This window comes from Peromyscus maniculatus, chromosome 4, assembly GCF_049852395.1.
Source record: "Peromyscus maniculatus bairdii isolate BWxNUB_F1_BW_parent chromosome 4, HU_Pman_BW_mat_3.1, whole genome shotgun sequence".
Classification (NCBI taxonomy): Eukaryota; Metazoa; Chordata; class Mammalia; order Rodentia; family Cricetidae; genus Peromyscus; species Peromyscus maniculatus.
In genome coordinates, this window is record NC_134855.1 from 136,901,983 (window position 1) to 136,928,543 (window position 26,561).

General features: G+C 47.6%; 1 protein-coding gene across 1 annotated transcript in view; it reads left to right on the plus strand.

The window, feature by feature from the left end:
• The first annotated feature begins 4,901 nt into the window (after positions 1–4,901).
• Positions 4,902–26,561, plus strand: part of Manbal (mannosidase beta like) — a 29,359-nt gene continuing 7,699 nt past the window's right edge. Inside the window, exons 1-2 of the mRNA XM_006984141.4 lie at positions 4,902–5,058; positions 17,141–17,348. Coding sequence (XP_006984203.1) covers positions 17,199–17,348 — 150 coding nt within the window. The 5' untranslated portion in view covers positions 4,902–5,058; positions 17,141–17,198. The remainder of the gene's footprint in view (positions 5,059–17,140; positions 17,349–26,561) is intronic.

Below are 26,561 nucleotides of genomic sequence, written 5' to 3' on the forward strand. Positions count from 1 at the left end.
TTCCCTGGTACCAGGTTTCTTCCTAACCCCCTAATGGCCCCCTCTATCAAGATGTTTCTTTTGTTGCTCTCACTCTCTGTCCCTCCCCCAACTCAACCATCCCAATCCCTCATGTTCTTATCCCCCAGCCCCTCCCTTCTACCCCCTCTACCTGACCCCAGTATACCCAGAAGATCTCATCTATTTCCCCTTCCTAGGGCAATCCATGTGTCCCTCTTAGGGTCCTCCTTGTTACATAGTTTCTCTAGGGCTGTGGATTGTAGCCCAGTTATCCTTTGCTTTACATCTATCCACTTATGAGTGAGCACATACCATATTTGTCTTTCTGGGTCTGTGTTACCTCACTCAAGATGATTTTTTTTCTAGTTCCATCCATTTGCCTGCAAATTTTGTGATGTCATTGGTTTTTTGCCATTGAGAGTAATACTCTATTGTGTAAATGAACCACATTTTCATTATCCATTCTTCGGCTGAGGAGCATCTAGATTGTTTCCAGGTTCTTGCTAGTAGGAATAATGCTGCTATGAACACAGATGAACATGTGTCCTTGTGGTATGATTGACTGAGCATCCTTTGGGTATATTCCCAAGAGTGGTATTGTAGCTAGAGTTTTCCTGCCTTGCCCACAGTCAGGACAAATCTTTGTCACCCACCAGTCCCACAGACGCTCAGACCCAACCAAGTAAACACAGAGACTTATATTTATAGCTTAAATTAATCCATTTCCATCAATCTATACCTTGCCACGTGATTCGTGGCTTACCGGCATCTTTTCATGCCACTTGTCAGGGTGGTGACTGGCAGTGAGTCCTTCTGCCTTCCTGTTCTTTTATTTCTCCTCTCTGTTAGTCCCGCCTATACTTCCTGCCTAGCCACGGCCAATCAGGTTTTATTTATTGACCAATCAGAGCAACACATTTGCCATACAGACCATCCCCCAGCACAGCCAAGTGCAGACCATCTCAGACACCTGCACTCAGGCCTGTGGTCCTAATCATCTTCTATGCGGACCTGCTGGGTAAAGCCATGAGGAACCCAAGAACGGGCTCCCACAGGACATACAGAACATCCCACAGCAGTGGTATCACTGGGTGTTGAGGTAGATTTATTCCCAATTTTCTGAGAAACCATCATACTAATTTACAAAGTGACTGTATGAGTTTGCATTCCCACCAGTAGTGGAGGAATGTTTCCCTTGCTCCACATCCTCTCCAACATAAGCTGTCATCAGTGTTTTTAATCTTAGCCATTCTGACAGGTATAAGATGGTATCTCAGAGTTGTTTTGATTTGCATTTCCCTGATGATTAAGGATGTTGAGCAATTCCTTAAATGTCTTTCAGCCATTTTAGATTCTTCTGTTGAGAATTCTCTGTTTAGATCTGTACCCCATTTTTTAATTGGATTATTTGGTATTCTGATGTCTAGTTTCTTGAGTTCTTTATGTATTTTGGAGATCAGCCCTCTGTCAGATGTGGGATTGATGAAGATATTTTCCCATGCTGTAGGCTGCCGTTTTGTCTTATTGAGGTGTCTTTTGCTCTACAAAAGCTTCTCAGTTTCAGGAGGTCCCATTTATTAATTGTTGCTCTCAGTGTCTGTGCTACTGGTGTTATATTCAGGAAGTTGTTTCCTGTGCCAATGCATTCAAGGCAACTTCCCACTTTCTTTTCTATTAAGTTCAGTGTGACTGGATTTATGTTCAGGTCTTTGATTCACTTGGACTTGAGTTTTGTGCACAGTGACAGATATGGATCTATTTGTCGTCTTCTACATGTTGGTATCCAGTTATGCCAGCACCATTAGTTGAAGATGCTTTCTTTTTTCCATTGTACAATTTTGGCTTCTTTGTCAAAAATCAGGTGTTCATAGGTATAGACCAGATTTTTAACATTTATCCAGTTGAGCTCCTCCTTCTCTCTCTCTCTCTCTCTCTCTCTCTCTCTCTCTCTCTCTCTCTCTCTCTCTCTCTCTCTCTCTCTCTCTTTTTAGACAGGGTAGCTTTGGAGCCTATGTAGCTTTGGAGCCTATCCTAGAACTCACTTTGTAGACTAGATGGCCGTGAACTCACAGAGATTCACCTGCCTCCGCTTCCTGAGTGCTGGGGTTAAAGGTGTGCGCCACCATTGTCAAGCACTTTTTTTCTCTTAAAAATATTTATTATTGGACTAGAAAGGTGTCTCAGCAGTTAAGAGCACTGGATGTTCTTCCGGAAGACCTGGGTTCAATTTCCAGCACTCACATGGCAGCTCACAGCTGTCTGAAACTCCAATTCCAGGGGATCCAACACCCTCACACAGACACACATGCATGCAAAACACCAATACATATAAAATAAATTATTAAAAATATATATTTATTTGTGTGTGTGTGTGTGTGTGTGTGTGTGTGTGTGTGTGTGTGTGTACACATGACATGGGCAGGAAGGCACACATGCTATGGCACACATGTGGCGGTCAGAGGACAACTTTGTGGAGTTGTCCACTTTTATGTGGGTTCTAGGGATTGACCTCAGGTTACCAGACATGTGCAGCAGCACTTTGACAGAATAAACTATCTCCTTGGCATTCTTTTTTGTTTGCTGGTTTGAGACAAGTCCACTTTATTTAGTCCTGGCTGTCCTGGAAATTGTTATGTAGATCGGGTTGGCTTGGAACTCATAGAGATCCTCCTGCCTCTGCCTCCAAAGTGCTGGGATTAAAGGTGTGTGTTACCATACCTAGCTTTTTTTTTTTTTAAGACATTGTCTCATCTTGTAGCCCAGCCTCAAACACATGATAACCCTCCTGCCGCAGGCTCCCAAGTGCTGAGATTACAGGTGTGAACCACTATGTCCAGCTGATATACTTTTATAATGATCCTGTCTCCACAACTTGGTAAAGCTCATTTTCTGGTATGACAATGAATAAAGAAACAGGGTGGTGGACCTCAGGGTCTCCATAGAATAAGAAGCCCTGGACCAGCCATCCCAGCAAGAACGGGAGAGGGAGAGGACCTCGGCTGCTGAGGATGCCCTGTTCCAACTCGGCCCCAACACTGAGTTTCCATCCCAGACCCTTGGAAGGAGAGGAGGGGCTTAGGGAGCCCTATTCTGTTCATACCATCAATAAAGTTCACTGCACTCCTCTCCCGCAAAAAGATCCTGTCTCCAGATAGTAGTGAAGGTTGGTTCCAATATATCTTTGGGTGGAGGATATATAACTCAACTCATAAAACATCTTCCTTGATAGGTATGGTGGCTCACACCTTTAATTCCAGCACTAGGGAGTCAGAGGCAGACCTATCTCTGTAAGCTCAAAGCCACCTGGTCTATGTAGAGAGTTCCGGTCCAGCTAGGGTGACATAGTGAGACCCTGTCTCAAAAACAAACAAACAAAAACACCCCCAAAACAAAACTGCTGTCCTTATCCAGGCTTCATACTTACCCCTTTAGGACAAGTCCTGTGTTAAAGATTTGTTCCCTTCCGACCTCGGCTCCATCTCTGTATTAGCTACTTTCTTTTTTGTTTAGTTTTCCTTTATATATATTTATGACATTGTCTCATCATGTAACCAGGCTGGGGTTCTCTCTGTATTTCAGAAATATTACCTTTTCTTTATATACAGGCCAGAAGAAAGCTTCTGACCCCTTGGAAATGGAGTTATACAAGATTCTGTGCCACCATGTGGGTGCTGGGAACCGAACCCAGGTCCTCTGCAAGAGCAGCAAGTGCTCTCAGCCCCTGAGCCACCCCTCCAGCCCCTAGTTAGTCACTTGCTTATTGCTGTGATAAAATACTTTGACAAAAGCAACTTAGGGAGTTCGTTTTGACTCACAGTTTGAGACTATAGTCTGTCATTGGGAGGAAGTCACAGCAGCAAGGGTTTGGAGCAGCATGCTTGAGGTTTCATCCACGGCATTGGAAAAGAAAAAAAACAAAACAGAAATCCATCTACACAATTGATTTCGGCACTGGGGATGGCTCCGTGGGTAAGAGTGCTCGCGGAGCAAGCATGAAGATAGGAGTCTAAATCGCAAGTACCCAAGTACAAAGCCAGGTGCGGTCACACATACACCTTTAACCCCAGTGCCAAGGCAGAGTGGAAACAGGATCCTGGGGCTTCCCTTTCTCAAGGGAAAAACGTGGAATGTAATAGAGCTGGACACCTGCTGATACACGCCTCTGGTCTCAGTCTGTATAGGTGCATATGCCACACCCACCCACCCACACCTACACACCCCACACACAATTAAAAGATTTAGGGGTCAGAACCGCAGTCAGCTGACCTGGGACTGGAGGATGAACTCTGGAGATAGTTAATCCATTTGGCTGCCATGCTGAGTTAGTTGTCGACCGGAGGCTTGGTAACTGCCCATGTGAACCTCACTATGTGGGATTTCCCATGAGTGATCAAGAGAGAGCAAAGAGGAAGTCACAGTGTTTTTCTGACTTTGGAACTCAAGCTCTGTATTTCCCCAATATCCTATGGGTCACACTTGTCAGCTCCATATAAGAGGCGACTGTAAAAGGCCTGGCTATCAGGCACCGCTAACATCACTGCCTATTGTGGAGGCTGGCTACCACCCTCTGTCTAAACTGGAGACAAACACACCCGGCTCATTTACTCCGATACTCTGTTATTTACCTTTCAAACACTTATGGCATTATGAATTCCATATCCACACTTGATTTCCCTCTCTGACTATAAATTCCATGGGAGCAGAGATGTTCAGTGGCCGCTTTTAAATTTATTATGGTGATTTCTTTTTGTCTGAATTATGGCACATGAGTCTGTCTTCCCCTTATAGTATAGGTTTCCAGCTCAGTCTTAGAATTCATTTCTAGTGTGGAGACAGTCTGCAATCAGACAGGAAGATCGCTCCAAGTTCGAGGCCAGTCGGGGCTGCACTGTGAGCTCCGTCTCAAATCAAACAAAAAAATCGTTAAGGCGGCAGGACGAGCGCGACGAAGTCGTAGCCCCAGGAAAGCCGGCAGAGCGGAACCTGCGGCTGCTTTGGGCGCGTCGCTTCCGGGTCTCGAGGAAACACTTCCGGAGCAGCGGAGCGGCGGTACTGGAGGTAAGTATTCAGGTGCCGGTACCCGGCCCGGGGCGGGCGGGATCGGGGCGGAGCTGCCGGCCTCAGCGGCTTCCCCGGGCCGCGGAGGAAAGTTAACTTGGGATGGGCAGTCTGCGTGCCGAGGAGACGGGGGCCTCGCCTGGGTCAGAGCTCGGGGTCCGCGAGGCCAGGGCCCAGCCTGCCCTCCGCCCGGTGGAGCCGGCATGGCAGCTCGGGTGTGCCCCGCCCTGCCGTGTAACCCCCGACATCTCGCCTTTTCCCTGCCTGGTTTCCTCCTCCGCAAAGGGGCACAGAAGCCTGTGCAGAGGGTGAAAAGACCATGCATGTGAAAGTGCTCAGGTGCACGGCATGTGCTTGAGAGACAACTCTGGAAAAGAAAGGGACGATGACGCAATGGCCTCCCACTTAGTTGCGGTTTCCTTTACCCGTAACCTGAAAATAGTAAGCGGAAGACTCCAGAAACAAACAGCCCGTGGCTTTTAAGTTCTGTGTTTTGAGTAGCGTGTTTAAGAAGTCAGTGGTAGAGTGCTTACCCAGCGTGTTTGAGCCCCGGGTTCAATCCCCGGTACTGCTCTTCCCGGCCTCCTAAGAAAGAGAAGCATGATGAAGTTTGACCCATTTGAAGTTTGCTTTGCACGGACATCATCTTGCTCATAGGATCCCTGCATGTACGCTACCCACTCATTAGTTACTGCGAACAGCTGACTGTGCCAAGTAACCCCATGTAATCAGCACGAGAGTAGAAATGCTAGCTTTTCGGTTCTGCCGACGCAAAACTAAAAAGTGCTAATGTTAGGTAAAAAGATGCTTGGCATAAAGTAAATAAAATAAAATGAACCCAAAGGCTAAAGTTGCTAAAATCTTCAGTAAGAACAAATCTTTTATTGTTGTTGGTTTTTGTTTGTTTTCCGATGCAAGGTTTCCCTGTGTAGCTCTGGCTGTCCTGGAACTCATTCGGTAGACCAGGCTGGCCTCGAACTCAGAGATCTGCCTGCCTCTGCCTCCTGAGTGCTGGGATTAAAGGCCTGCGCCACCGCTGCCCTACAAGAACAAATCTTGTATCTGTGAAATTATGAAGAAGAAAAGTTTGTGCTGATGTGGTGTTGCAGCCCTCTAATCCCAGCATTTGAGGCAGGAGGTAGAAGGAAAGTGGGTTCGAAGTCAGCCTGGGCTCGATTGCCAGACTTGTGTAAAAACAAACAAATTAGGGGTGGAGAGATGGCTCAGTGGTAAAGAGCCCTTGCTGCTCTCCCAGAGGAACGGATTTCACACCAGGCAGCTCCCAACCAGCTCCGAAGTGTCCAATGCTTCTGAGGCTTGTGTACAAAACAGGCAGACACAGGCAGCTACTCAGAACTGAAAAGAAGTATTTAAAAAATTAAAATCGGGGCTGGTGTGTAGCTTAGTTGGGAGAGAGCTTACCCAGCACGCAGGAAGCGGTGGGTTTTATCCAGAGCACCGTAAGACCCGTGTGCTGGAGCAGACCCGTGTGCTGGAGCAGACCCGTGTGCTGGAGCAGACCCGTGTGCTGGAGCACTCCTATACTCCCGTTCTCGGCTGCATGGCAAGTTTGAGGGCTACATGAGAACTTTTCTGAAATCTAAATAAATAAGTGGCCCAGGTTACAGCCACAGTGCCTAGTAAGTGTTTACTTAGGGTAGACAAGCCATTACATGGTGAGTAGAAAACAAGACTGGTCTTCTACTGGACAAGATGCCATATGTCAGACCTTTATGCCTGTGTGGAGGCTTCAGCTAGGCAGGCCCTGAAACAAGAGCACAAAGCCACTCCTGGGAGTAAGGATTGGCTACGCAGGGTTAGGAACAGTTTGTTCTGAAAAGCTCTGCATGGAGGCTGTAGCTGCCAATGAAGCCTCTGCCACATTCCCACATACCCAGCAGAAGCAGAACACACTGAAGGCCGTTGCGAAGTGCCAGCGAGGGGGGAATTGGAAGATGTTTGCTTTTCTGTGATGGAAGAGGACAATGAAGCAGAGCTAGCCATGTGGACATCATCAAATTTTGTCAATGTGTTTCAAGTTCTACATGCCCCGAAGAATAAGATTATGGATTATGATCCTTGATGGAACAAAACATTGAAGTCATCCATGGGATCGCTTAAGGACTGTAGCCCCTGCAAACATTATTGATGAATTAACAGACAACTTCAGATTGATATGCCATTAAACATTTTATTTGTTTATTTTTAGACAGGACTTCACTGTATAGTTCTGGCTGGCCTGGAACTCAATATGTAGACCAGACTGGTTTTGAACTCACAGAGATCTGCCTGCCTCCCTTGTGTGGGGACAAAAGGCATTGTCTTTTTGAAAGGTTTTTATTAACTGGAGATTTTAGGGCCAAAGTCTGGGCTCTGACAGTGCTAACAAGGGAGATTTGGCCACTGGTCCCCAATATTTCAATTTATGAGACAACTGACAGCGAGAAGCAGTAAGAGGAGATGATTTAGTGTGCCCACATTGGGAAAGGAACAAATAAAGGATCCTCTGACTTCCGGTTCCTCCCTGGAATACTGACATGAGCTTTAGGCATAACTAGAGGGGTTAGAGGTGTGCATAGCTGAGCAGTCCTGGTCAGGATGCGGTCCCTTCGGCCACTGGTCCACCACTGCCCTGGCTCCAGTCTGCCCTGCACGGTCGTCTGATGCTTTGTAAACACTGAAATTCTTTCTGGGCAAGTTTCTCTTGTGACTGGCACCAGAGCTTCATCCTTTCTCTTTCCCCAGCATGAGATCCCTAGGGAAATACCGCCTCCCTTTCACCAGGTGTGGTGGCACATGTCTTTAATCCTAGCACTAGGGAAGCCGAATCAGGTGGAACTTAGTGAGTTCAAGGCCATGGAGGTCTACATGGTGAACTCCAGGCTAGCCAGGCTAGTAAGACTCTGTCACAAACACATAGAGTATCTCCTTTTCCAGCCATGGTGGTTACAGTGCTTATTGAAAAAAAAAATGCTAGGTGGCAGTGGCACACGCCTTTAATCCCAGCACTCAGGAGGCAGAGGTAGGTGGCTCTCTTTGAGTTCAAGGCCAGCCTGGTCTACAGGGCGAGTTCCAGCACAGCCAGGACTACACAGAGAAACTCCGTCTGGAAAAACACAAAAGAAAAGAAAAAGTCGTCAGCTGTCACAGGTCCCCAGTCACCATTACCCTCTGCTCCTGACACCTAGCCGTTCCCATCATAACTGTGGCTTGAATGGTTCCCCTTTGTTGTCAGAAAGTCAGAGGCAGCCTAATGCTGCATCACAACACCCACCTCACCCACCACACCTTATTTCACCATACAGGCATTTGTGTCATCCATTCATCACAACCTGGGTTTGATCCTTGGGACTCACATGGTAGGAGAGAACTGACCCCCGAAAGTTGTCTCCTGACTGCCTGCCACACAGGCTTCTCCCCACCCACTAATAATAATAGATGTAATTCATTTGTTTAAAGATACCTAGAGCCAAAGGCCAGGTTTAACGAGCTTTGTTGCAGCAGATTCGTTATCATTGTTACTCTCTCGCTGGCCTCATCTGTAGCCTTTATCACAGCTGTGTGTAGAGAGGAAAACAACGTATTTAGGGTTCAATATGAGCATGGTCTCAGGCATCCACTGGATAAGAATGAACAACTCCGGTATCTCATACTTTTAAATGACAATAAATGGATCAGCAATTATATTTTGCAAGATGGCTGCACATCAGTTTCAGGCCATCAACTACCGACTCCCTTTAGGAGGCAGCTTAGCTTTCTATCAGACAAAACTTGCCCAATTGTGAGCAGTTCTTGAGAACTTGTCACGATTGCTATAAGGAAGTATCTACTGATATTTCTATTCCCCTGCCTCTTTTTAGTTGAATTCTCAGAACAGCTTTGGAAAAACCCCTCATTAGGAGGCAGGAATCCCTGCCCAGAGTATGTACAGCACCCAGGAACAGTTGGGAGATGCTGAAACCTCTGGCAGTTTTGGAATCTATGTTTTCAGAGTTAGTACTTGATACGTCTTGCGATCTCTATGAGTGCCTGTAGTTATTTATTTTGAAATGTTGTTGGTTTAGAAGCATTTTAAGGGCTGGGGATGTAGTGCAGATGAAAGTGCTGTCCTAGCGTGCATGATGATCTGTCTGGGTTCAATCCTCAGCACTGCATAAATGGTGACTGATGGTTCATACCTGTAATGCCAGTTCTGGGGAGGTAGAGAGAGAGAGAGAGGGCCAGAGTTCAGGATCACCCTTGATACATAGTGAGTTCAAGGCTAGCCTAGGATACATGAGACTGGCTCAAACAATATTTAAAAACAATTTGGTGTGTGTGTGGGGGAGGGGGAGGCTGGAGAGATAGCTCAGCAGTTAAGAGCACTGGCTGTTCTTCCAGAGGTCCTGAGTCCAATTCCCAGCAACCACATGGTGGCTCACAACCTTTTATAACGGGATCTGATGCTCTCTTCTGTCATGCAGGCAGACATGCAGATAGAGCACTTGTATGCAAAAATAAATCTTAAAAAAAATACCCCCCAAAATTTTAGGTTTATGGCTATTTTGATACACTATTGAGTTTCCAGATAGAACATTTACCATAATTAATGAACCAGTAACAGTACATCACCATTAACCGGAATCCCTGCTTTGTTCAGATTTCCAGTTTCTTCCTAAAGCCCTTCCTCTGTACTCTGTCCAGGATAGCACAGTACATCCAGAGAGCCTGTCTCCACAGGCTCCTCTTACTGGCCACAACAGTTTCTCAGAACGTCCCTGTTGTAGATGACCCTGATGGTTTTGGGGATTACTAGTGTGTCAGTTATCCTGCAGAAGAACCTCCTGGTTGAGATATGTCTCTTTTTCTTGTGAGCAGACTGAGTCACAGGCTTCGAGAAGGAAGGCCCCCAGAGGGGCCTGCTGTGGGTGTGAGTGTCACTGTTGATACTGTCCAGGGTCTCTTGGCTTCAGGGAGTGGTCAGGTAATTCCAGAGTTACTCCCGCTCGGCTTTGACACTGTCCTTGTAGAAGAAAGTCGTTATGTGCGGCCCACATTGGGATTGTGGAAGTATATGCTTCACACACAGGCGAGTGGCTGCGTCAACACTGCAGTTCATATGAAAGACGAGTCTGTTCTCTGCTGGTCGTCTCTGCGTCAGTATTTTATACCCGGGCTTCTTGTTCTTGTGTCCCAACTTGGGCTGCTGAATCCCTGCTCTTGACAATTCCCTGGCAATGTTTGGTTTTGCTTTTTTGTATTTTAAAGCACTTGCATGCTTTCTGCCCCAGGCTCATCCTGTTTATTCCTGCTTAGAAATTAACCACTTCCTTAAGGAGTCCTGGTTTCTTTTATGGAAGCCCAGAAACCAAGATGTGGACACATGTGTGCTCATTGCTCTGGGGCATTCTTGTTTCTGTGTTTTCTCAGTGACCAGAGGATGATATGTATGTGTATACATGGCTATAAATATTTCTGTAAATGTCTATAGTAAGTACACTATGTCTCTAATCCTTGTTTAGTATCCTGTGAATGATTGTAGCTTCCTTCTCTTATCTGGAACCTCCTCCCCACTGCAGCAAACCCAATTTCCCTGTGGTAGTTTGAATGTAATTGGCCCCCATAATCTCACAGAGAGTGGCCCTGCTAGGAGATGTGGCTTTGTTGGAGTGGGTATAGTCTTGGGGGAAGTGTGTCACTGTGGGGGTGGGCTTTGAGGTTTCCTGTGCTCAGGATACCACCCAGTGTCTCAGTTGACTTCCTATTGCCTGCAAGAAGTAGGACTCTCAGCTTCCTCTCCAGTACCATGTCCGCCTGCAAGCCATCATGTCCCATCATGATGGTAATGGACTGAACCTCTGAAACTGTAAGGGAGCCACCCCAGTTAAATGTTTTCGTTTTGAGAGTTGCTGTGGTCATGGTGGTTTTTTTACAGTAACAGAAACCCTAACTAAGACATTCCCCCATCTATTCACTTACAGTCAGCCCTGGCATGTGTGTGCGATGGCTTCACAACTGGACCAGGTAGAAAACAGCTGTTTTGTTTGGTTTTGGTTTTCAATACAGGGTTTCTCTGTGTAGCCCTAGCTATCCTGGAACTCACTCTGTAGACCAGGCTGGCCTTGAACTCGGAGACTTGCCTGCCTCTGCCTCCTGAGTGCTGGGATTAAAGTGCCACCATGTCCAGCCTGGGCAGCAGCTTTTGGCAGCTGGTGCGAGGTGCCTATGCCAGGTGCCTATGCCAGGTGCCTATGCCAGGTGCCTACGCGGGATGCCTATGCGGGGTGCCTATGCGGGGTGCCTACGCGGGGTGTCTATGCCGGGTGCCTACGCCGGGTGCCTATGCCAGGTGCCTACGCGAAGTGCCTATGCGAGGTGCCTATGCAGCTCCTCCAGCCTTTGTTTTAGAGACGCCTCTCGTTTTCAGAGTCACTCGCGCCTGGACCTCGTTCCCACCACTTCCTCAGTGTTTAAGATCCATCAGACTCAGAATGGCGCCCTGTGTTCCCTTCTCAACACTTAAAACCGTTTGTGTACATTGTGATGTGGCTTTTTCTAGGGGGTTTTGACCTTCAGGGCTTAACATTTTCTGTTTACAGTATTAAGCTGAGCACTTTCCCCTCCAAGTATTTGAACTTCATTCATAATTTTCCCATCAGTACTGTTGTTCTCTCTTCAGAGTACGTCGTAACTTCAGAATTATCACCTCTGTGGCTCCTGCCTGTCATGAGCACTTCTTGTGAGCATACTAGTATTATTGTAACTGTTTGTACTCTTGTTCCCTAGTCTGGTCTCTATACAGCAGCCAGAGGCAGTATGTGATTTCTTTGACAAGCACCTTATAATGGCTTCATTTCCACTCAGACTGAGAGCCAAATCCCTTTTAATGGTCCACATGGCCCTGCCCAGCTTGCTCGCTCTCCTGCTCACCTTGGAGCATATTCCTGTCTTGAGAACTTTGCCCTAACTATTCTTCCATTCTAGAATATTCTAGTAGGTAGTTAAATGACATTCTTTGCTTTCCTTTTTGGGGGGTGCATGTGTGCTGGGGATTGAGTCCAGGGGCTTGCATCCTCAAGCCTTGTCAGAAATGTCACTTTCTCAGCTCTTCCCTGACCACTCACGTAAAATAACATGCCATGCCTTCTGCTCTGGGTTTTCGAATTTTCAGCTCTAACATCCCACTGTACATGTCTATAAGTGCTCACTAGAGAGGAAGCTCATGACACACCAGAATGGCATCTGTCTGTCTGTCTGTCCACAGTGATACTTTGCAAGTGTCTGCCTTTGGTCTTCAGCCAGTGAAAGTCGTTTATACAGGGCTGCCGTCGCTCTGTTGATATCTTAGTATCGCATTGCCAACCCCCCCTCCCCCGGCTTGATCACAGTGTTTATGTGCTGGCGTGCTGTCCTTTCAGTGAAGCCCCACTGTGTCTGTCCTCCGTCACCAGCCCCCTTCCTGCTGGACACTGATGTTGCTTCCTGCCTTCTTCCAGTGTTAGGAATGGTGCTGCCAAGACTGCTTGTACCTGGGGCCTTTTCTTTTGAATTGTTTCCTTAGTCTAAATTCTAGGAAGTAAGTTATTCAGACAAAGGATATCATCAGTTTTATGACCCTTGTTACATGTTGGCCTGGTGGCCACTAAAGAAAAAAAAAAGCCTAAGTAGATATGGCTTTGGGCACATTTGTTGATGGCTGAAAATGACATCAGCTCTCTAAGCAGTCAAGGGATCAGCCACAGTGTACTAGATGTCCGTAATCAAGCCCTGTGCACCTCCAGCTTCCTGATGCCTAGCCCTGTCTATCACAGTACCTGTGACCCTCACAATAATGATAAGTCTGACGATCGATACCCTCGGTAGACTTCTCACAGCCTTGAGCATGAAGTGTGGTCAAGGGCACTAAGTTTATGAGGTGCCACTGGAGGAGTACAGCTTTCTTCAGCCTTGGCACTAGGGCTGGTGCTCTGGAGAGCCTGGCAGTTCCTCCAGGAGCCGTGCTGGGCTGCCTTGGAATTCACTTCAGGGCCAGCTTAGGAGCTGCTCCAAGCAGTCTGCCTGCTGTCTGCACCTCCCACCTTGTACATGACCAAAGATGGTGTCCCTGAGCACCGGGCCCCACCTGATTCACCATAGTTGGAACCAGACAACATTGGGCTCTTTCCAGAAGTCTCGGGAGGAGGGAGATCGGACAGCTCTCAGGGTGGGGGTGGGGACAGTGAGTGAGGGGTTGCTCAGGCTTGGAAAGGCTTCTAGAGTAAGCTGAACTGATGCCAAAATTGGCTGTTTTGCTGGCCAAGCACATGGCCTTCCAGAGTGACCAGGTTGAAGGGGAAACAATAATCATTTGTGTAAGACCCACCCCGTTTTTACATAGTGGGCCATTTTATAATCCTTCAGTTGTTTATCATGTTGGAAAAATCATTTAAAGTAGAGGAACAGCAGGGCTAAGATGGAGAAGGTCATGAGGATGGCCTGTGGTGGCGGGGCTAGTCTACAGAACCATATAACGTATGTTCAGCTAGTTACATTTAAAGCATACAAAGCAAGTAAGCCAGGCATGATGGTATAGACCTGTAATCTCAGTACTCAGGGGTTGAAGGCAACGAGATCAGCAAGGCTAGCCTGGGCTACATGAGAACCTGAGTCCAAAAAAGTGAAATGAAAATAAACAGAAAAAAAAAAAAGAAAAACAGATGAAATTTTGTTTTGTATTAAAATATACCATAAAGTTAGCCTTTGTATTAAAATATACCATAAAGTTAGCCTTTTGGAGATGGTCTCATGTAACCCAGGCTGACTTTGAACTTGTGATTTTCCTGCATCCACCTCCAAAATCCTGGATTTATAGATGTGTGCGTTTAAATGTAGCTCAACATTTACCATTTCTGAAAAGTTCAGTGTCATTGGCTGTGTTGTGCCACTATTACCACTACTTCTGGAACTTCTTAGACAAAAACTCCACAACCTACACAGAAACTGGTTGCCACAGCTACTGTGCCAGCTTTATGCTCCCATCAGCAGCTGTGGCGGTGTGGATGAGAATGACCTCCGTAGGCTCATATGTTTGAAGCGTGGTCCCCAGCTGGTGAACTGTTTGAGAAGGATTTGGAGGTGTGGCCTTGGAGGAGGTGTGTCACTGAGAGATGAGCTTTGAAGTTTCATAGCCCACACTATGCACATTCTCTCTGTCTGCTGCCTGTGGATTAGGATCAGGGTGTAAAGCTCTCAGCTACCGCTCTAGCACCATGCCTGTCTGCTTGCTGCCATGATGATCATGGACTAACCCTCTGAAAATGTAAGCAAGTCCCCAATTAAATGCTTTCTTTGCTAAGAATCACCTTAGTCATGGTGTCTCTTCACAGCCATAGAACAATAACTAAGATAGCAGTGTATACAGCTTCCAGTTCCTCCACATTTTCACTGATGCTTGGTGTTCACCTGCCCATTTTATATACTCTTTTTACAGTTTAGAATTCCACTCCCCACCCCCTCACCCGCATCTGCGTATGTACGCGTGCATTTGTGCGTGTGCGTGTGTGTGCATGTGTGTGTGAACAACTTGTGAGAGCTGATTCTGGGCTTCCACCATGTTGATCCTAGATCAAGCTCAGGCCTTCAGGCTTGGCCTCAGGTGTCTACCTGCTGAGCCACCTCACCAACCCCACCCTCCTGCTTTTGAGACTGAATCTCATTAAGCGCTCATGCTGGCTTTGAACTTGCTGTTTTTGTAGCACAGGCTGGCCCAGAACTCATCTTCCAGCTGAGTACTGGGATTACAGACTTGAACTGACTGCCTGCTGTGCTCCCCCTTTATTTACTTTCTCACTTGGTTTTGGGGGGCAGAGGCCCACTTGCTACAGCACATGTGTGGTGGTCAAAAGATAACTTTTGGGAGTCTGCTCCCTTCTTCAGATTCAGGTTGTCAGAGTGGGTGGCAGGTGCCCGAGCCAGCTGAGAGGTGCCCTGTCTCCCAGACCCACTTTGTGGCTCTGTTTTTTGTTGCCTTGGGGAGTTCTTTGTCTGTCCAACCTAGACCTTTACCGTAGGAGTGAGTCACAAATGTCTTCCTCCATTCTCTGGGCTGCCTTTCACTCTCTGAGAAATGTCCTCCAAACAAAAGGTTTTGATTTTATGTGGAGTCTAATTGACTTCTTTCTTTTGTTATTTGTGCCTTTGATGTCACTTCCGAGAAATCGTTGCCAAATCCAGTATTGTAGAGATTTCCCTTACGACTTCTAACAGTTTTATACTTTGGACTCATGCTTAGATCTCGGGTCAGTTTGAACTGATCTGTGGGGGGTACAAGGGACCGGCCGGCCTCTCTTGTTTGTTTTTGCGTGTGGACACTGGATTTCCTAGCACCATTTGCTTAAAAGCCGTCCCCTCCTGTATGAGTTTATCTGGAGCTCGCTATTCCATTGGTCTGGATGTCTGTTCTCATGTCGATAGCTCTCTGTTTTGATTGCCTTAGCTCTCTAGTAAGTTTTGACTTCATAAAATAAGTTCCTCAACTTTCTTTTTTAATTAGCTTAATTTTAGTAATTTAACAATATGCCATTTCAGCATATAATCAACATAAAACATTACTAATGAGATATTTTACATTCTTTCATAATAAGTCTTGAAGTTAGGTCTGATTTAATTTAACATTCACTTCACTTCACACCAGCTGCATTTGGGGGCCACTGGTGGCCACGAACACCATATTGGGTGGCTCAGAGTTAGCTGGAGATTGCATGGCATGGCCCAGATCTCTCTCTGAAATCTCGAAGGCTGTCACTCACGTGCACCTGAGGCCACATTTGTCTCTTCACTGTTGGGGCGGCAGAAGGAAGCCACCTGGAGAGGCCCTGATGAAGAAGTGAGGGAGAAGGGTAACCCGAAAGGCGCGATGGGGAGCGTGACTCTTACACTCAGAGACTGGGCCGTAGAGTAGGGCTTTGGAAAGCAGTCATGGTGGGAAGGCTGTTCTGGGCAGATGGAAGCTTCCTAGAGGGCTCAGGGTTCGAAAGACTCAGGTACTCTTGGAGAGCCACAGGCAGTTCTTCCAGCTTTACCAAGGCATTAAGAATGGGATGGCGGCCAGGCGGCGGCGGTGGTGCACACCTTTAGTCCCAGCACTCACAGAGACAGGAAGGTCTCTGAGTTCGAGGCCAGCCTGGTCTACAGAGCAAGTTCCAGGACAGCCAGAGCTATTATATAGAGAAACCCTGTCTCAAAAAACCAAAGAGAGAGAGACAGAGAGACAGAGAGACAGAGTGACGGGGTGGGGTGGGGAGGGGAGAAAAGAATGGGATAGGGCTGGTGAGAGGAGAGGTGGGCTAAGGCCTGACTGGCCGTCCACCTGTTGCCCTATCCACCAGCTTTCTTGTGTGGGCGAGGTTTTCATGTGTCCTTTGCCTCTCCATTCAAGCTTGTAGTTTAGAGCTGGGCGTGGTGGTGCACACCTCTGTATGCCAGCACGTGGGAGACTGAGGCAGGAAGGTTTCCTTGAGTGTGAGCAGACTGTGTCCCACAGGCAGATCCTCTCTCGAAATAACAGCAACCAGGCTGGGTGGTGGCGCACGCCTTCAATCCCAGCACTTCAGAGGCAGAGGCAGGTGGATCTCTGTGAGTTTGAGGCCAGGCTGGTCTACAGAGTGAGTTCTAGGACAGCCAGAGCTGTTACACAGAAAACTCTATCTCAGGGAAAATAAAGAAAGAAAAAGAAATTTGGCTGTGGTGGTTTGAAGGAAAATAATCCCCAAAGGGAGTGGCACTATTAGGAGGTGTGGCCTTGTTGGAGTAGGTATGGTCTTGTTGGAAGAAGCGTGTCACTGTGGAGTCGGGCTTTGGGATCTCATATGTTCAAGATACTGCCCAGTGTCTCAGGCCACTTCCTGTTGCCTATGAGTCTAGATGTAGAACTCTCAGCTCCTTCTCTAGCACCATGTCTCCCTGCACACTGCTTCCCGCCATGACAGTAATGGACTGAACCTCTGAACTGTAAGGGAGCCACCACAGTTGAATGTTTTCTTTTATAAGAGTTGCCGTGGTCATGGTGTCTCCTCACAGTAATAGATACCTAACTAAGACACTGACATTCATCCTTTTCATTTAGAATTTCGTTCTGGAGAAGGACGACTCTCAAGAGGCTCCTGGCAGTGGTGACTTGGGCCATGGCCTCCGACCTGGACTTCTCGCCTCCTGAGGTGCCAGAGCCCACCTTCCTGGAGAACCTACTGCGGTATGGGCTCTTCCTGGGAGCCATCTTCCAGCTTATCTGCGTCTTGGCCATCATCGTGCCTATTCCCAAGTCCCATGAGGCGGTGAGTCCTTCCCTGGGATCCCAGCTTTCTGAATGGCAGGCTAGGTTCTTGTCCCAGCAGTTATCACCACAACCAAGAGCAGCAGGGACTGTGCTGGCCCTTATCAAGTTAGCATGGTCCCTGGATTCCTACCTGATGGATGAGACCAGGTGGTCAGCCCTTCAGTTGTTCAGGTCTTTTTTTTTTTTTTTTTTTTTTTTTTTTTTGGTTTTACGAGACAGGGTTTCTCTGTGTAGTTTTGGTCCTGGATCTCGCTTTGTAGACCAGGCTGGCCTCGAACTCACAGAGATCCGCCCGGTTCTGCCTCCTGAATGCTGGGATTAAAGGCGTGTGCCACTGCTGCCCAGCGTTCAGGTCTTTTTTATATTGATCTATTTTTTGAGGCAGCGTCTTACTGTATAACCTAGGGTTGGCCTCAGACTCAGTATCTCTGAGTCCTGAATGGTAGATTTCTATTAAGCTTTTTATTTTATTCTGAGACAGAGTCTAGCTGGCTTTAGGCTTGAGGGAGCCTCTCTGCCTCAACCTCCTGAGACTAGAGGTGTGAGCCATCACCCTTGGCTTCTGTTAAGACTTCTCTTAACTCCTTCTGCATGTCAGACTGCTAAAAAATGTGACCTCTGCCTTCAAAGAGCTTCTTGTCTTTGGGAGGGATACAGATATAAAGCAGTTCTTACTGATGATGCATGCCTGTAGTCCCAGCACTTAAGAGAGCAAGGCAAGAGGGTTGTGAATTCAAGGCCAGCCTGGGCTGTATAGTAAGATCCTGTCTCCCAAAGTTGGGAAAGAAAATAAATAAATTTGCTTTCATGAGCCTGGTGGTGGTAACACACACCTTTAATTTCAGCACTCAGGAGGCAGAGGCAGGCAGATCTCTGTGAGTTCAAGGCCAGCCTGGTCTACACAGTGAGTTCCAGGACAGCCAGGACTACACAAAGAAACCCTCTCTCAGAAAAAAAAATATTTTTTTGCTTCCATGAGAAGCACAAGGTAGAATATGAGTGAGTAACTAGGAGCAGGGACCCAATCATACCCTGGCCTAGGGCTGGGCTGTCCCTGCTGCTGAGACCGAGTGAGGAGGCTGCTGCCAGGCGAAGGGGGAAGGGTGGGAGGGTAGCGTTCCAGGGCAGGGGGAGTGCTACAGGGAGCCGGAGCACTGGGCTAGTCCAGGGACCTCAGAGATGACTGTGGCAGGAACTGAGGGGACTGGCGGAGAGGTGCAGCCAGAGGTGTGGGCGGGGCCCAGAGAGTGACGTGATCACCGTGGCTTTGGGTTTGACTCTTACTCTATGAATGTCTTTATTCTGCAACACCCTTCTTCCACCCACTCTTGTACAACACCCCCATTTTCTTCTGACATTGATTGTTAGAGAAAGCGAGTTTTTATCATCTGTGACTTACATGTTCCAGGATTTGGCTGATTACTTTGTGTGGCCACTGTTCCCACAGGAAGTTCCATATAGGCACCTAAGGCCATTCATTCTGTTATTTGGTGTACCTGTCATAACTGGTGCTTTGGACTCGCTGTTTTTACAGTTGTGGTTGGCGTCAGCAGGATCTTGGTGTCTGGCTCCTGTACATAGGGAGATCATCATAAGTTCAGATGGTCTTCCCTGAGTCTGAACTCTTTGTCCTAAATGGCTGCAGCATCCACTGCTGGTCACTGCTGAGATTCATTATTCCCCTCTGTATTGCCAGCTACAGTTCAGGGAATTTGTGGATGCTGGGAACTGAACCCAGGGCCTCTTGGAAGAACACTGAGTACTCTTAACCACTGAGCTATCTCATTGCTGTGGTGGTTTGAAAGAAAATGGCACCCCAAAGGGAGTGGCACTGTTAGGAGGTGTGGTCTTGTTGGAGGAGTTGTGTCACCGTGGGGGAGGGCTTTGAGGTCTCTTGCTCAAGCTTCCCTCAGTGTGACAGTCAGTTGACTTCCTGTTTCCAGCTGTTCCTCCAGCACCACATCTGCCTGCATGCTGCCATGCTCCCTGCAATGTGATAATGGACTGCACCTCTGAACTATAAACGAGCCCCACCCCCCACAATTAAATGTTTTCTTTGTAAGAGTTGCTGTGGTCATGGTGTCTCTTCACAGCAATAAAAATTCTAAGACACCAGCCCTCTATTTGATATTTTGATTGTTTTTTTTTAATTTTTTTTTGGTTTTACTTTACATGTATGAATATTTTGCCTGCATATGTGTATATGAACATGTGCATGCCTGTTGGATCCCCTGGCAGTTCACAATGGACTGTCCTGGGAATTGAACTCAGGTCCTCTGCAGTAGCAACAAGTACTCTTAGCTACTGAGCCATCTCTCTAGCCCCCTGTTTTAATTTCTAAATTACATTTATATATGTATTTGTTCGTTGGGAGTGTGTGTGTGAGAGAGACAGAGACAGAGAGAGAGAGAGAGAGAGAGAGAGAGAGAGCGCTTGTGTGGAGGTCAAAGGACAACATTTGGGAGTTGGTTCTCTTCTTCCAGGGATAGAACTCCCTTTGGCAGTCTTGGTAGCGGGTAACCTTTATGCCATGAGCCTTCCCACCGTCCTGGTTTTTGTTTCTTTGTTTTGTTATTGAGACAGGCGGGTCTTGCTTTGAAGTCCAGTCTGCCCTTGAACCCACTCTCTTCCCACCTCAGCCGTGCGTGTGCACTGTGAAGTGTGCCCGGAGTGTGCCAGCACACCCAGCCACACTGAGTTTTTCGGGAAAGCACTTGTACCAGGTGTCGTGGCTCACACCTCTAATTACAGCGCCTGAAGCTAAAGCAAGCAGCTGCTGTAAACTGGAGGGCAGGCTAGACCCTAGTAAACTGTAGGCCCGTTTGCTCGCGGTGAGACCCTGTCTCAGTGGACAAAGAACTGGAATTCACGCTGGTGTTTAGAGTTCAAACTGAAGACGCTGGTGTTTTTTCTTGTGAGGTACATTTGTATCTTAAGACTTTTTCTTTACATTTATTTATTGTGTGTGTGTATATGTGTGAGTGTGTGAGTGTGTGCATGTGCCAATGTGTATAGAGGTCAGAGAACAAACAGCCTTCAGGAGTTGGGTTTTTCCTTCTACTGTGAGGGTCCCTGGGATTGAACTTAGGTTGTCAAGCTTGGCTGCAAGTGCCTTTACCCACTGAACCATCTTGCCAGTTTTAAGCGTGTATCTTTGGTTTATACTGGCAGTCTTATTCCCTAGAAAGACTAACAAAAATGACTAATTTGTTCTGTCCTGCTATGTTGGAGGTCGCCAAGGCCAACTTAGGGTCAGTGATTAACTAGGAGGCCTCACAGCTGTGGTAACCGCAGTGACAGGACATAAAAGGCATGGGATAAAGCTGGAGGGAGGGACACTGACCCAAGTCCAGAAATGCCCCCACTGGAGCTGCACAGATGTGTCCAACTCCAGTAGCAAGGAGTCGATAGGTCATGAAGCATTGTCCAGCCAGGAACTCTAGAGACTGTGTGCAGCGCGTGCGTGCGTGCGTGCGTGCGTGCGTGCATTGGGTTTGGGATGTTTTTGTTTGAGACAGTCTCATGTAGCAGAGGTTGGCCTTACATTCCTGATCTTTCTGTCTCTGGATCCCTAGTAATGTGATTTCAGATATGCATTGCCACGCCTGGTTTATGGGGTGTTGGGGCTAAACCCAGGGCCTCCTGCATGCTAGGCAAGCCCTCTCCCAGATGAGCAGCATCCCCAGTCTGTAAACACAGCCACTGAAAGCTAAGTTTTCTGTTTCTGTGACAGTATTGGGCATTGGATCCAGAGTATCACGTACTGAGAAGCAAGCTTTCTACCCATGAGCTCTAGCCCCGGCCCACAAGGCTTTTTACTGGGGTCACATGACTTGTCATATGAGCTATAGCCCCGGCCCACAAGGCTTTTTACTGGGGTCACATGACTTGTCATATGAGCTATAGCCCCGGCCCACAAGGCTTTTTACTGGGGTCACATAACTGGTCACATAAGCACTGGCTTACTACTGTATACCCAAGTTCCAGACTTCCGGAAAAGCAGGTGTCCACCATAAGCCAGATTGCTTGACTGGTTAGGCAAAGTGCACTCTTGGGAGCTGTGGGAGGGAGGGGAGTTTTTGAGGTGCCCGTGCCCAGTGCCAGCAGGTTCCGGAAAGACACCATTGTGTTTTATGTTACTTTATTCTACATACCTACAGTGTCTGATTCTCACTACTAACCTGGGGCTCAGGCGGAAATGTGAGGGTTTGTTTTGGGCTCAGGTTGTGTTCCTGAGGGAGATGGGGGGCAGGGGGGACTCAGGTTGTGTTTCTGCGGGAGAGGCAGCGGGCACAGTCCTCTCAGCCAGCTCTCTGTGTGTCGCTGCACTCTGGAAGACATTGGGCACATTTGCTACAACTTGTTTTTAATTTCTAGGAACTTTTCTTTTTAGTTTAATTTGTTTTTGAAGTCTTATGAAACATTTATATATAACATTTCCAAACTCTATAATAAGGTACATTCTCAGAAGTTTCCTTTAATCTCATTATGCCCCTCCCAGTCCCCTCTTCCTCCCATAGGAAGCCATTTTTATTACTATGATTCATCTTTATCATTTTGATTCATTGTTGTTTTTTAAAACCAAACAACGGCTTGTGTGTGGTAATGTATATGTATATGTAATTATAGTCCTTCCTCTGAGGTACTAAGTCAGCACATAGTCATAAACATAGTTTTGCACCTTCTTTTTATTTTTCTTCCTGGATTCTCCCCCCCCCCCCAAAGTCTCACTATGCAGCCCTGGCTGGCTGGAACTCACTGTATGCAGACCAGGCTGGCCTCACACTCACAGAGACCCACCTGTCTCTGTTTCCTAAGTGCTGGCATTAAAGATACGTGCCACTACACCAGACTTTTTTAACAACGCACAGTACGTTCTGGAGACTGTACAGTCTTGGGGCTTGCTGTGTTCAGAAGCTCCTGCTGATGTCGTGGAAGGGTGATGGGTACTGGTGCAGCAGGGAGCCAAGTCCAGGGGACAGGTGTGACATGGGGCCAGGGGAGGGAGCATGCCAGGTTTTAAGTTTTAAAAAAGTGCCTTTAAGGGGCTGGAGAGATGGCTGAGTGGTTAAGAGCACTGACTGTTCTTCCAGAGGACCCAGGTTCAATTCCCAGCACCCACATGGCAGCTCACAACTGTCTGTAACTCCAGTTCCAGGGCTTCTGATACTCTCACACAGTCATACATACAGGCAAATGCCAATGCACATAGCTTTGTTGGAGTGGGTGTGGCCTTGTTGGAGGAAGTGTGTCACTGTGGGGGTGGGCTTTGAGGTTTTCTATGCTCAGGATACCACCCAGTGTCTCAGTCTACTTCCTGTTGCCTGTAAGACGTAGCACTCTCAGCTGCAGCACCACGTCTGCCTGCACACTGCTGTGCTCCCCACCATGCTCCCTGTCATGATGATGATGGACTGAACCTCTAAACTGTGAGCCACCACCTCAATTGAGTGTTTTCCTTATAAGAGTTGCTGTGGCCAGGTGGCGGTGGCGCACGCCTTTAATCCCAGCACTCGAGAGGCAGAGCCAGGCAGATCTCTGTGAATTCGAGGCCAGTCTGGTCTACAGAGCGAGATCCAGGACAGGCACCAAAACTACAGGGAGAAACCATTTCTCAAAAAACAAAAAAAAAGAAAGAAAAAAGAGTTGCTGTGGTCAGGTGTCTCTTCAGAGCAATAGAAACTCAGCTAAGGCAGCTACACGGTAAATTCAGGACCGTGCTGAGCTGCATAGACAATGTCTGAAGCAGGGGATGTGGACATGGCTGAGTGGATAGAGGGCTGGCTGAGCAGCATGAGGACCTAAGTTTGGGTCCTAAGCGTCTGCATGGCTAAGTGCATGTGACCCCAGCACTGGGGTGGGTGAGTCAGGCAGAGTACTAGGGCTTGTTGGCCATCAACCTAGCTGAAAAGTAGCAAGCCCCAGGATTGATGTCTTCCTTTAGTCTCTGTACGTGCACATGGATGCGTGTGCCACATACATCATGAGCACAGACTCATGCACACATACACAGACGAGACAAAGGCAGAGCGTTGAGGGCTCCAGCACACACAGGCTCGTGGCCTCTGGTGGTTTTGTCTGTCGTGTGTTCTGGTGCTTTGTGGATGTCACCATTGGACTTTCCGTCCATAGTCACATCATACTTTAAAAACAATCCCTGGCCCCGGTCCTCAGACAGGGCATGCTGTTGGGTCTAATAGTGACAAACTTTGACTGTCTCTAGTTGCTGCTGAGTCTCCAGGGAGGGAGGTGATGACCATTGTTTTATTTGGAGGGCCAGGAGGGGAAGCCATGTTCCGCTCATTGTTCTTAACCCTTTGAAGTGAGCCTCCTCAGTCCCAAGGCTTGCAGGGAAGGACCACAGCAGGTTAAGGGCCTTTGAGGCAAGGAGCTGACAAAGGGCTCAGAAGTAAGTCTCCCCCAAATCAAATCAAAGTTTCTCTTTGACCTTCACACATGTTCACTGTGCCCCTCCTCCATAGTAAATCAATAGATGTAATTTGAAATTTTTAATACATGCCTCCTAAAAAACGGGCAAAAAAAATTTTTTTAAGTACATGCCTCTTAACTCCCCCAACAAGCAGGAAGACTTAATTTACCTCCATCTTTTAAAATACAAATACACTGCAGCAATTTTTAAAATTATTTTTTATTTTATTTTAATTTTTTGTAGTTTAGAGGGAGGGAACACAGGGGAGCTACCTTTCTACCTGAAGTTTACTGTATTAGCTTTGTTTTACTGAAACAAGATTTCACACTGTAGCCTAGGCTGGCCCAAAACTTATAGTAATAGCCTTCCTGTGTCAATTTCCCAAGTGCTGCCATGCAGAACTATTCTAGCAATCTTTGTGAATGCGTGTGCGTGTGCGTGTGTGCGTGTGCGCGTGTGTGCGTGTGTGCGTGTGCGCGTGTGTGTGTGTGTGTGTGTGTGTGTGTGTGTGTGTGTGTGTGTGTGTGTGGAATCAGAGGACAACTTGCATGGGTCAGTTCTTTCTACCCTGTGGATTCCAGGTATCAGACTCGGGTCAGCGGGTTAGGTGGCAAGTCCTTTTACCTGCTGAGCCATCCCATTGGCCCCAGTTTTAGCTGGACTGGAACTCTCTGTAGAGCAGACTGTCCTCAAACAGATCTGTTCTCCTCTGTCTCCCAAGTGCTGGGGTTAAAAGGGTGTACCACTATATTTGCCCTTTTAACCTTTAAAAAAGTCAATGAATACCGCTTGCCAGGGACTAGAGAGCTGGCTCAGTTGAGTGCTTCCTGCTCTCTCAGAGCACCTAAGCCTGCTTCCCAGCGCCCACACTGGCAGCTCACCACACTTGCAACTCCGGCTCCAGAGGCTCCAACACCCTCTTCTGGCCTCTGCAGGCACCCACGTAAACACACATACACATAAATGCAAACAAAATAAATCTTAAACAACCAAAGACTGAGGTTGGAGAGATGGCTTCACTGTTAAAAGCATTTGTTGCTTTTACAGAGGACCTGGGTTTGGTTCCCAGCACTCATGTGGTGGTTCACAATCATCTGTAACTCCAGTTCCAGGGGATCCCAAAACCTCTTCTGGCCTGACGTCCCATCTCTGTAGGTACCAGGCATGCACATGGTATATATACAGGCAAGGAGACAAATCACTCATGCACATAAAATAAAATACATGCATCTTTAAGCCGGGTGGTGGTGCACGACATAAATTCCAGCACTCGGGAGGCAGAAGCAGACAGATCTCCATGAGTTCAAGGCCAGGTCTACAAAGCTAGTTCTAGAATAGCCAAGGATACACAAAGAAACCCTATCTCGAAAAACTAAAAAAATAAAATAAAATAGATGCACCTGAAGAGCCTGGTGGCCTGACCAACTCTGCAGCTATCCAGGCCCAGATTAATGCTTCAAGTCAGTCAACCCCAACTCCTACTCCATCTACTAGCTGCTGGACCCTGAGGAGGAGCTGGTGCTGCAGAGAACTAGATCTGGGAGCACGTCGTCACCACCAAAAATGAAAACCTAAAGCATGACTGTGATTGAAGAAGTCTCGAAAATGGTCCAGTATTTGTGGTGCTTCAGAGACCAGAGGCCTTGAGTCAGTCCAACGACTCATGGCAATGAGTATTTGCATGTAGGGCTATATGGGCAAATGTGCGTGTGTATGTGTGTGTGTGTATGTGCGCGCGCGCACACACACACAGAGTGACATGCTGCAGTTTCCAGTGCCACTGCAAAGAATGAATTTTTGGTGAAGGTGGGAAGATGGCGGAATAAAGCAGTGCATACTCAAAGGAGAGAGGCTGAACCATGTTGATGTCTGAGGCCTGAGCTACCACTGGAGGCCATGTTGATTGATGTCTGTGGTCCATGCTGCCACCAGGTGCCATATCTGAGTCCATGATCCTGTTGTGCTCATGGCCAGTGTTAACCACTGAAGGTCATGGAGATGTCTGTGGTCCAGGCTGCCACCAGGGGCCATGGACCTGCTACAGCTGGAGGCTGTGTTGATGTCCGTAGCCTGTGTTACTAGCAAAGGCCACGCAGATGTCCGTGGTCTGGGCTGCCACCTGAAGTCATGTTGATGTCCGTGGGCCAGTCTGCCATGGAGACCATGCTGAGGTCCGTGGCACATGCTGACACTGGGGGCAGGTAGATGTCTGTGGTCCATGATGTCACCTTGTGGAGGTCCATGATCCGTGCTCCTGCTGAGTATAAAGGACAAGAAAGCCTCTGCAGTGGCATCCATGACTGCAGACTCACAGTTGAGAAAGAGAGACATGGAAGGTTTCTATGGCAACCCCCATTCCCCAAAAAAGTAACAACCTAGACCGGAAGCCATTGAAGAGAACTCTTAGAGATTGTGATGGGGATGCTGAAGTGCAGCTCTTGACAATAGCCAGCTACTGGTGGTGGAGGGGAAGGTCTCACTCTTCTTTGTGGGGGCTGGCCACCGGAAATTTAACCGTGCTTCAGTAACTAGATTGACAACGCAAACTGGACTTTTTTTTTTTTCAATTTCTTTTTTTTGGGGGGAGGGGGAGGCCACAAGAGTAGGGGTGGACCTGGGAAGTAAGAGTGATCCAGGTATATTATGTGAAATTCCCAAATAATCAATGAAAATATTAAGAAAAAAATACATCTTAAAAAAAAAATTATGCCGGGCGGTGGTGGCGCATGCCTTTAATCCCAGCACTCAGGAGGCAGAGGCAGGCAGATCTCTGTGAGTTCG